This window comes from Myxocyprinus asiaticus, chromosome 32 (genome assembly GCF_019703515.2).
Source record: "Myxocyprinus asiaticus isolate MX2 ecotype Aquarium Trade chromosome 32, UBuf_Myxa_2, whole genome shotgun sequence".
In the NCBI taxonomy this organism is placed as follows: Eukaryota; Metazoa; Chordata; class Actinopteri; order Cypriniformes; family Catostomidae; genus Myxocyprinus; species Myxocyprinus asiaticus.
The window spans coordinates 18461373-18473508 of NC_059375.1; the positions used below are offsets into that span (position 1 = coordinate 18461373).

Consider the following 12136-nt stretch of genomic DNA (forward strand, 5'->3'; position numbering starts at 1 on the left):
CCACCAACAGATTCCTAGTTTAACCCCTGCCTAGAACCCCTTGTACTATGGAAAAGGAAGAGTTTGTGATGGTTTTCTATTAACTTTTTCAGTCAAACTCAGGCAATGAGTTTAACTAGATGCTAACACTTACATGCAACTGCAGACAGTACATGACAGGAAGGTCCGTTGGATCTGTGGTAGTTTGTACCAATACAGTCTGACAACATAATTAAAAGTTTGTGCTTTCCTATCACTAGAGAATATTTGCAGCCCAGCATGTCTATTTGAGCTTTAACCTAACTATTGACCTCTGACCTTTGGTGCCCCAGGTGATGTGTTCGTGGTGCAGTGGGACAAGGTGAGGCTGAAAGATCGAGAGATGGAAGGAGCGTTCACATTCCAAGCTGTTCTCCATCGTAATGGGACCATTGTCTTTGGCTACAAAGACGTGAGTCGACTTCAACTGTTTTCTTTGGCTCATCTTAACAGAGATAAAAATGAATTCACATAAGATGTTATGTAGCCAACTGTTGAAAATGTTGAAAGTATTACTTGGATAATCACTCGAAGTTTCTGTCATCAAAATAAATTTTGCACAAACCTTGACTAATGCATATCAAATTCACAAAGAAGCACAAACATGGTTTTGATAGTATCTAATTTCCAACTTTTGGCATTTCTTAACAGGTTCCGGTGCCTGTGGAGAAAATCAACTCTACAGAGCACCCACTAAAAGTGGGACTGTCTGATGCCTTTATGGCTTCTCTCTCTTCTCCACAGTCTCCAGGTCAGTTTGAGAGTGTTAAAGCGATAGTTCCCCCATAAGTGAAAATTCTGTCATTATTTACTCACCCTCATGTTGTTCCAAACCTGTATGCTGTTATTTTTTCTGTGGGACACAAAAGTAGATTATTTTGAAGAATGCAGCTCGCGCCATACAACAGGGGCTGTCAAGCACCAAGAAAGGCATAAAAAAAATACCCATAAAAGAACCTTAAAAGTAGTCCATACGATTTATATGATATCCAATGTCTTCTATAGCCATACGATAGCTTTGTGTGAGAAACAGACTAAAGTTGAAACTGCACCAGGTTAACAAATGCTGTGTTGTAACCAAACATTATGAATTTAGGTCTGTTCCTCACAGAAACCTATCATATGTCTTCAGAAGTCTTGGAATGTAGTGCACAATTCATTTGGAGCTTTGTTTGTCCTTTTTGGAGCTCGACAGCCACTGGTCACTATGAACTGTGAAGAGTCTTTAAAAATTATCCTTTTGTAAAACAACAGCAAGCAGGTTTGGAACGACATGAGGATAAGTAATGGCAGAATTTCCATTTTTGGGTGAACTCTTCCTTCAATGTGTTAATTTATGGTACATTTACACAGTTACCATTATGACCAACAATTTATTGATGTATCATCAGCAGATGCTAGACGAAGGACTATTTACGAATACCATCGGGTGGAAATTGACACAACAAAGATCGTCAGTAGATCAGCATTTGAGTTTAGCCCATTACCTAGTGAGTAAACCAATGACTTCTCGTGTTTCTCTCCTCTACATCAATCACAAAACTGCTCACTTTAAAACGTAATATTCATAAATTTGACCATATATAGTGGGAGATTTGCCTCCTGACATTAGATGTTATATTCTGTTTTATGCTGGCATATCTGTCTCTAGCCTGCCTCCAGCACACCACCTGTGGACAATGTCTCCAGTCTAACCTAACAACAGGCTGTGGGTGGTGCAATACTCTACAAAGGTACAAGCATTAACTGAGAGTCTGCTGTGTGTTTCCACTGAATTCAAGCTTAGTATACTAAAGCATTTGTCTTCTGATGTTGTGTGTGTGTGTGTGTGTGTGTGTGTGTGTGTGTGTGTGTGTTTGTTTCTGTAATCTCTCAGATGTTCAGATGGAATAGACAGATACAGGCAAGAATGGCTGGACTACAGTTGCTCTGAGGAGGTAAGTGAATTAAATCTCCAAATGTGCACAAATGGTTGTTCCTTCAAATTCAAATGTATTTTTTGTACTTTTCACATGCCTGTTACCATATGTATTGTTTTATCCTTGTCCCAGACCCAGAGTTTAAGTATTAAACTGTGAAAATTCATTTAAAAAAATGCAATTATTGCATGTTTAAAACTATGATATTCTTAACAAAGAGTGAAATAAACATAAACCATATCCGTATTTATTCTATGAAAATAATTAATCTGTCATTTAAAAAATATATAAATAACGATTGTTCTGCAGTTGTGGCATGATTTCTAACACACCCAAACATTTTGCCCCTAATAAAGTTTTTTTAAAGTTAGTGTGCCTGTTAACCAAGTCAACAAAAGTGTCAGTGAAAAACATGCTTGAGATGAAATATAAGACAAGTGATGTTTGAAGAAAACAAAGAAAAATCTAGGTAAATTTAACTTGTGAGCGGAATATTTTTATTGGGTGTAAATTCCAGTCAAGCTGTAATTGTGCCAAATTATGCAGAAGTGTAAAATATTATAAAATTGTGTGTATTTAGGATGCATTATATGTAAGTAATGAAATTAGTCTCAGGAAGACAAATGGTCAGTTATATTATAAAAAACAAACAAAAAAAAAAAACATAAAAATGTAATTTCCATTACCATCATTTCCACCACAGAATTCTACTAAGCACAATACAGAATGTGTGATGTGGTGGAAATGACACAGTGGTTAGAATTTCCATGACTAAAAAAAAATAAATAAATAAAAAAAATTAAAAAAAACTAGTGTGAAACATGTTTTAGCAAGACTTTACTTTTCTTGAAGTCTAAAGTGCTTAAAGTGCCTGAAGTTGAAGAAGCACCCATATTATACTATTACTGTCATACCAAGTAAAAGTTTTAGATTTCTTGGAAAAAATAGGGACTTTCCAAAAGGGTAGATAAAAATAGAGAATTTTGGATCTGTTGTTAAGTTGCTAATTTGGGATTATGTTTTTATAGCCACACTGTAAATAGTAGGGGTGTGCAGTGAAGCCAATATCTGTATTTGTATCTGTATCTGTTCATATGACAAAATTATTTGTATCTGTCTCTGTATTCGGATAGAAATAGAGATAGACAGAGGTGTGGGCGGGGCTTAAAAAATTGTGCGTCAAAATTAAAGAAATGCCCATTTTTAAATATTGCTCTTACATTTATATTTTCTATTAATAAAATATGCCTTTTTATAATAATAGCCTAATAATAATAATAATAATAATAATATATTATTATTATTATTATTATTATTATTATTATGCAACAATTATTTTAAAAAATCTAAAAATATTCTTTTTTTTCTTACCAGACGAAGCTGAATTTGTAGGCTACATTAACTGTGGAATATGTTGTTAACTGTGGTTTCTCCTGTTATTTCTGATATTAATATCTGCATGAAACAGAATTTGTCTGTGCATGTATAACAACATTATTCTGAAGGCAGGAGTGTCAAGTAAAATGTAAAATGTCAAGCACACATTTTGCAGAGAATAATCAATACAAATACAAACATTAAAAGAAATGAAAATAAAATCAATATAGCCTACAAACAGGTGAAATTCTCGTAAGTCTATCAGGAATTTTTACGATAACATTATTTAGTTTAATAATAATAATAATAATAATAATAATGTTACATTTATATAGCACCTTACCAGAGGTAGCACAGTTTAAAGAAGAAGAAAAAAAAAGATGGAGAATGTTTCTTTGTTTTACATAAGGAGGAATATTCTGAATAGATGAATACTATATGGAGCATTTAAACTTTTATGGAGCATTTTAACTTGTGGATTTATGTCCACAACTTGTGATGTGGACATAAATGTGGTCAACTTTATAAGATGGACAGACGGGCTCCAACGTGAAATCATCACTGTCACGGTATTGTCACCTTGTCAGGTTGGGTTTCAGTCTGACGGGACCGTGGCATTATCGTCCCCTGTCTGTCTCGTGTTTCATGTACGTTCTTTATGTAAGTGCACGGGTCCGGTTGTTGGTTACCGCCGTGCGCGAGTTTCCGCCATGCGCTCTCTGGTGATGTCACGATCCTGTCACCTGGTCAGGTTGGGTTTTGTCTGATGAGGACCGTGGCATCATCGTTCCCTTTTTGTTTTGTTTCAGTTCCAAGCGTGTTGACATTTTTACCCTCATGTGTTCCAGGTGCCGCTGGCATGCGGAATCAGCGTTTCCTTGGGAACCCTGATTGTTTCCATGGGAATGCTGATCATGCCAACTTTCAGCTGCAAGCGGCACCTGCCCCTTGTTTGTTCATACCTATATTAATCCCCTCGTGTGTCATGTCCTTTGCTGGATTGTTAAATGTAGTTAGACGTTGAATGTTTAATGTTGCTCAGTGTTGACTGAGTTTTGAGCATTGTTGTGTGATGACAAGCAACTAACCTTGCTCTCTTTGTCTTGTTGGTGCTGTCTCGTGTATCTGTTTGGTTGCCTGTCTCTGCCCGCATGTCGGGAGTGTGGTTACCTTCCAGCTTGCTGTACGCTTGTTCTCGCCGCACATGAATCGCCAGTGGAGGATTCCTCGTCTCTGCCCGCGTGTCGGGAATACGACTGCCTCCTGATCGTCTGGGCTTTGTTCTCTGCACCTCACTACGCTTTAGTGGACACTTCCTATAGATCTGTTCCTGATTTCCACAATGCATACACCTGTCTACGAACACACTCTTCCTATCTGCCCTTTGCGCGATCACAGCATGCACGGACTCATACTTTTCCCCCCGCTACTGCAGCCGGTGCTGGGATTCTTATACTTCACCAGCACAGTTTATGTTGACATTTATTGTGAATAAATTCTTTGAACTGTTCCTCTACTTTTGGGTCCCTTTGTCTTGCTCTTGCTCTGACAGAACAATCCAGCCAAGTATGGACCCAGCAGAGGAATCCACTCTTTGCTCCACCCTCTCTCCATCAAATCTCTGCTTCAAACCGGGTTCTGGAGATGATGGTTTCGCAGCTCGCCGAGCTCACCTCCGTTGTGCAGCAGCTCCGCATACCTCTCGATGCTGGCCCCTCTTTTTGATTGTGGCAGACGAGTTGGGTTGCACCTGATCTGCTCAACGGATCCTCTTGGCGCATGGGAGATGGAAGGGCTGGGGACCCTCTCCTTCTGGGAATTTGTGGGATACATCCATCACCGGAAGGAGTGGATTACACCTCAATACAGGCAACTCTCCCACACTGGCCATCCCACCATCCCAGCCTTAGACTGCCAAGTCCCCAGCGGTCCCCTAACCCGTACGAGTAGGAGGAGGAGAAGGGCACCTTCTTCTCAGCTGCTGCCAGCGTCCACGGCCACGAAGACCGTTCCCCTGCCACGGCCAGCATCCATGGCCACAAGGGTCATTCCCCTGCTGCTGACAACGTCTATGGAGGCCATTTTCCTGCTGCTGCCAGCACCCATGGCCACGATGGCCGCTCCTTGCTGCTGCCAATGCCCACAGCCACGGAAGCATTCCCCTTCTGCTGCCAGCATCCATGAACACAGAGGCCGTTCTCCTGCTGCTGCCAGCACTCATGCCTGCCCCGGTCAACAAGCCAGCACTCACGCCTGCCCCGGTCAACAAGCCAGCGCCCACAACGTCTTCACAGCCACGGAGGCTGTTCCCTTGTCACTGCCTGTGCTCACAGCCACGGAGGCTGTTCCCCAGTCCATGTCGGTCTTCACAGCCACGGAGGTTGTTTCCCTGTCACTACCAGTGCTCACAGCTGAGGAAGCTGTTCCCCAGTCACTGTCTGTGCTTACAGCCATGGAGGCTGTTCCCCTTTCACTGCCAGTGCTCACAGCCGTGGAAGCTGTTCCCCAGTCACTGCCTGTGCTCACAGCCATGGAGGCTGCTCCCCTGTCTCTGCCTGTCCTCACAGCCACGGAAGCTGTCCCCCAGTCCATGTCGGTCTTCACAGCCACGGAGGCCATTCCCCAGCCTCTGTCGTTGCCCACGGCCATGGAGACCGCTCCCCAGTTGCAGCTGCCCGTGCTCACGGCTGAGGAGGCCTTTCCCCTATCGTGGCCAGCATCCACGGACATGGAGGCCACTCTCCAGCTGTGACCAGTGCCCACACCTGAGCAGTCCACGGCTCCAACCCCCTGAGCTGCTTCCTCCTGAACCCTGTCCAGCGGCTACTGCCCAGTTCACTGTTCCCTCTGCCCTGAAGCCACCTCCCAGGCCGCCAGACCTGCCTCTACCCTGAGGCCTCCTCCCAGGCCTCTGGACCACACCCCTTTACTTAAAATAAGTGCCCAACATAGATGCAAACTCCTTCAATACTGTTTAAAAAGCATCCCAGGGTGATACCTCAAGAAGTTGGTTGAGAAAATGCCAAGAGTACATGTCTGCAAATTCTAGGCAAAGGGTGACTACTTTGAAGATGCTAAAATATAACACAGTTTTGATATATTTTGGATTTTGTTTAGTCACAACATAATTCCCATAGTTCCATTTATGTTATTCCATAGTTTTGATGACTTTACTATTATTCTAAAATGTAAAAAAAAAAAAAAAAAAAAAATATATATATATATATATATATATATATATATATATTATAATAAAGAATGAGTGTTTCAAAACTTTTGACCAGTGGTGTATACACACACACATTTATACAGTACATTCACGTTTATTCTTATAAAATATATTTTTATATATTTAAATTAATATATTTCTCTAGACTAGTAACCCGCAAGTTACATGACTATTGCTGTTTAAGATAAAAATAAATGTTATTTGGTTATTTTATAATATATGTGTCTTTTTAACTGTTATATGACGAATTGTCATGATTACCAATGTAATGGTCGCATCTCCCACAGAAAGCACACCTGAGGTTAATTAAGCTGAATTAAAGTGCCAGAGTCTTAAACTCATTTTGTTTATTTTATTTTTATTTTAGCCAAACTGTCTGTAATACTCGCAATGACTGGTGGGTAAATGTCCTTTTCCACTTCCTGTGAAGTGATGTATCAATGTACACTTATTCCCTAATGCCGTTTAGAGTGCCCTTCCAACTGAACATGTATGCTCCCTTTGGATTGGAATCTCACTTAAGATGGTTGAATACTATGTAAAGTCCACTTCGGGGACCCTTTCGGTCGATTGGAACTCACTGCTGGTATCAACGCAGGAACCAGACCAGGGTCAGCCACACTGCTGACGCAAAGCGCTTCAGGTCGCGCCCCAAAAACACACTGGAGCGAATGCAAAAATGTCTGATAGGAGATGCCACTTGTCAGTGAGTCGGCATAATGTGGCCGATCCTAGCATGCTGGAATTCTCAGAAACAATGTGCCGACTTTCCGTGTGATCATGTTGCACTCGAGTCAGCAATCGACCTTATGGGAACAGCAGGGTAAGAAACGCCATGGGATCAGTTGTGGGAAGCCCCATATCCTGGTCAACCGTCAGACTCTGGGCCCTGAGTCGATTGAAGCTGTGAAGTAGCAGTTGAATGAAAATCTGTTGGATCCTCCACAGCAGTGCAAAAAAAGTGCATTGTGTGCAAAAGAAAAAATTGTGTGCAACAATTTTTATTTATTTATTTATTTGCTTTATCCAAGATAAAGCTGTGCACAAAATGTAATTAAATAAAAAAAATAACAAAAAAAATTGCATAAAAATATTTGGTGCAAAAGAGTAAAAATGTACAAATTAAAAAAAATTAAATAAAAAAAAATAAAAAAATAAACTAAAGTAAATGGTACAAGTTTTTTTTTCTTTTGTGTGTGTGTGTGTGTGTGTGTGTGTGTAAAATAAATAAATAAATGAACAAACAAACACAAATAAATTGCTACATTAAAATAATGAAATTAAACGAACAATTATTTTCCAAAATAAAAACACATATGGACATAAAAATATACAACATTCACAGTCCTTCCGGGGGGTCCAACCTGCCTATAGCTAGGCGCCGGCCCTGCCAACAGACTTAAGTTAACATCACAGTTGGCAAAACCATAATTTGCTTCTTGCTATTGCTAGGTTGCAGGTGGTATTAGGGAAAGGTAACATTCCTTTCCATACACCTCTGTGTTCAAGACGAATTAACAATAGTTTTGGTCAGTTTTCCCAGAAGAGAAAGACTGTATCTGATACTACACTTGCATATAAATGGGCTCAAAGCTAACAGGACTAAAATTACCAACCCTCAATTTCATGGTGTCTTTAAGGACCGAAATGTAATAGCTCATGAATCACCTTGAATCTCCTCCAACTTTCTGTTTACCAGGCCAGATCTATTACCACTACACCACAAGATATATACATAATCTTATTAGTGCCATTAGAGCAAAGCTGGCTTTGTACCCACTAACACTTTTAATAAATCATAATTTGAGCTGGTATTTACTTGTCTAAGGCAAAAGGCACATGTGAAGATTATGCTCAGGGAGGACTAGAGAGTTCAATCAGCCCTTTTACTTCTTCACCACCACCGGCCACTCCCTCCGCTGCAGCACGACCCGCCAGTCCTGTGACCGAGGGTGAGTATCTCATTGAACCACAACAAGAGCCTGTGATGCTTTAAGGCCATCACATTCATAACTGCAGTATTTTGCTGATGTAAACACTCATTAAAATTAAATTTTTTGCTGACATATTCTAAAATGATCAAAAAATTCAGTCTTTTGATGTTTGTCAGTGTACAGTTTAGAAACAAGTGGTATCTGGTAGAACTTGGCACGTCACTTTTTATTTGATTTTTTTGCATGATATTTAAGGTCTTACAGCTAGTAGTAAGTTACTGTGTGTCTTTGTCTTGTGTCTTGTGAATGCATTTTGCATGTGCGCTTATGCTAAAATACTCGCTCTGTACAACAACAGTCTCTTTCCCCCACAGATGACACCAAACTTCTCTTTCACCACCATGGCAATGGTGAGTCAGTGAATGGCTCTGTGCTTTTGGCAGTCTTGGCTATATACATTTCAGTAGCAGTTTTTAGCCTGAAATCAGTTGAAGGTTTGTCGTGATCGTGAATTAAATCATGTTCAAAATCAAAGTTGGACAAGCATGTCAAAGTCGTGTCCTTCCACCATCCAGGCTTTATTTCTGTTAATTTCTATTACATTAAAATTATATTTGCTTCATTAGGTTGTAGAAGGACTGTTTCACCAAACCTTTTAACAACCTTGTGAATTTTGAAGGGCTCATCTGTTTGGGACAATTGCTCAGATCACCTGTACATCTATTGTGCACTTTTTCAACCAAAGCTACCTTAAAGGTGCAGTAAGTGCGCTTTTCCATTTAAAAAATAATTTAGGCCTACATCTAAAGAAGTAAACAGTATTTTTGAGACATATGATTAAAATGATGCACACTTACATGAGATAAAGACTCCAGTCATATCAGTGACCATGAAAAAGCTGCTTAAAGTGTCTCATCATTTACTCACCCTCATGCCATCCCAGATGTGTATGACTTTATTTCTTCAGCAGAACACAAACAAAGATTTTTGGAAGAATATTTCAGCTCTATAGGTCCACTCAATGCAAATGAATGGTGACCAGAACTTTAAAGTTCCAAAAAGCATATAAATGCAGCATAAAAGTAATCTATACGACTCCAGTGGTTTAATCCATATCTTCATAAGTGATATGATAGGTGTGGGTGGAAACAGATCAATATTTAAGTAATTTTTTACTATAAATCTACACTTTCCCTTCCACATTTTTCTTCTTTTGTTTTTGGCTGTTCGTATTCATTCTGCATATCGCCACTTACTGGGCAGTGAGGAGAATTTATAGTAAAAAAGGACTTAAATATTGATCTGTTTTTTGTCCACACCTATCATATGGCTTCTGAAGATATGGATTAAACCACTGGAGCCTAATGGATAACTTTTTTGCTGCCATTATGTGCTTTTTTGACCTTCAAATTTCTGGCCACCATTCACTTGCATTGTATGAACCTACAAAGCTGAGATATTCTTCTAAAAATCTTAATTTGTGTTCTGCAGAAGAAAGAAAGTCATACACATCTGGGATGGCATTAGGGTGAGTAAATTATAAGAGAATTTTCATTTTTGGGTGAACTATTCCTTTAACTCTACAAAGAGTGGGTCACCTCTTTTTTTAAATGTACATTATATAGCTTATTTCCAGTGCTTAAGGTGCTAAACAAAGCAGACAAGCAAACTGATTAGTAACATATCAAAATACATTTTAAAGACATATACAACAACATCATAACAAAGGAGTCAGAGTCAACAGCATAGACCAGAGTAATAGTTTCGATCAGGATGTGCACAATCTACTAGTCCAAACATAATGAGTACAAGTGGAAAAATAAAACAAGCAGTCCCAGCTGGAGCAATTAAATTTGGGGGTGACAGACAAGCTGTAAAGACCCGTTTCTCCCACGCCATAAAATGCCTCCAGCCAACACATAACCCAGCCCATAACCACATAATTCGCAGCAGCCACACAGCAAACAGTGCAGGGCAGGCTGGAGGAATACAGCAACCAGTCTCTGGCTAAACTTTTTTGGGATCGAATCCATTTAATTGATTTGTGTAGTATGAGATGGAGAAAAAAAAACAGCTGAAAAAAAAATACACAAAGGAACAAAACAACCCAGCTAAAACCAGCCTAAGCTAGTTGGCTAGTCTTTATACTGTAAACTTGTCACATAACCAAAAAAAATATTTTTCATGAGGTAACATCTAAATCAACTGGTTTTATTCAAGTCAAAAATATTTTTTTAAATTACTAAATCAACCTTATGGTTACACCAACAAAAATATTTTTATGGGTTATATCAAGTAGCTATAGATTCTTGAAATAACAATTGCAGTTTTTTTAGTGTAGTTGGTAAACAACTCAAAAACGAATAGTTCGATTTGAATGCAGCCACAGCACACAGTTTTACACCAAAGATTAAGCTTCTACTCTATTGCATTAATGTACACTTTATGATCAGGTTTTGCTGACTTGACCATAAATTCACCTTAAATATGCTGAGCTGAATCATCTCTCATGTCTTTTGTTGCTCTGTGTTCATTTAAAGATTTGCACATCCAACACATGCTCTTTGAACTGAAAAATTGTCTCCTTTGTATTCTTTGAATTGAGCATAACCACTTTGCATTCCTGTCTCTTTTCACCAACTCTTTGCATCTCATTCTCTCACACTTTCCAAATCGCCCTACAGGTGAGAGTGAGGATGAGGCCCCAGAACACACAGCGATAATTGCAGGCGTAGTTGCAGCTCTGGTTCTGCTGGTGTTCCTGACTCTGTTGGCTGTCTACTACATTAACACACATCCGACTGTCGCTCCTCCTTTCTACCTCATGCAGGTGAGCACAAATTCTTCTTCTGTTAGCACAATACAGGGGAGACCGGGGCTAGTTGTCACTTTGCTCTCCAGTAAATATTTCTCTGAGTAGGTTATTTTATAAGTCAATTTCTATATAGGCACAATAATATTTTGAATCAAGGGTGATTCCAGGATTTCAGTCTTAGGGGGGCTCAGACCCTAATGACACTATAAAGATGTACACATTTAATGTATTCCCCTTTTTTAAGTGTGTTTATTCAAGCTACCCAGCTAATATTAATTCAGAATATAGTCATTTTCTGTAATAAACACTTATAAAGTTATTAAAAAAAATAACCAAATCCGCTAGAACAACCAAGACATAGAAAAATAATATATTATCATATCGGTCTCTTTATTGGCAACATGTTTCATCTATCCTCATCATTCCTTTTTTGTTCTCCATTTATTAGCAAAAAATTATGTAACATGAATCGATAATTTCGCAACTTCTATAAATTTATGTTACATAAAACACAACAAAAACCTATTATTACAATAAATGTCAAGAGTGAATTAACTCAAGATGATGTTTCTCTGTCTGTCATTATCTTGTGATGAGTCATTTTATTCATTCTACCTTAATTCCGTCAGTGACCATTTTTGCAAATCACACATTTACAGCAGTAGGTGGCAGCAAATGAACATCTTTTATGTGTTTTGAGTGAGTTATTAAATAATTGAGGAAGCACAGAGTCATTCACGACCGTAACAAGTGTAATTATACTTTAATAAAGTAAAGGCATAGGGATAATTTGGCACCCCAGCATCCCCTTGGATCCAGCCCTGTTCAGCAGACTGTTTAAGCA

At 39.1% G+C, this 12136-nt stretch overlaps 1 protein-coding gene across 3 annotated transcripts in view; it reads left to right on the forward strand.

The window, feature by feature from the left end:
* The window catches only part of LOC127423289 (plexin domain-containing protein 1-like), a 50122-nt gene that overhangs the window by 36228 nt on the left and 1758 nt on the right, over positions 1 to 12136 (forward strand). Inside the window, exons 6-13 of one of the 3 annotated variants that reach the window (XM_051667468.1) lie at positions 312 to 430; positions 670 to 769; positions 1410 to 1508; positions 1670 to 1751; positions 1895 to 1955; positions 8372 to 8495; positions 8852 to 8887; positions 11162 to 11307. In XM_051667468.1, coding sequence (XP_051523428.1) covers positions 312 to 430; positions 670 to 769; positions 1410 to 1508; positions 1670 to 1751; positions 1895 to 1955; positions 8372 to 8495; positions 8852 to 8887; positions 11162 to 11307 — 767 coding nt within the window. The remainder of the gene's footprint in view (positions 1 to 311; positions 431 to 669; positions 770 to 1409; positions 1509 to 1669; positions 1752 to 1894; positions 1956 to 8371; positions 8496 to 8851; positions 8888 to 11161; positions 11308 to 12136) is intronic. The other 2 variants (XM_051667469.1, XM_051667470.1) reach the window with 2 other exon arrangements.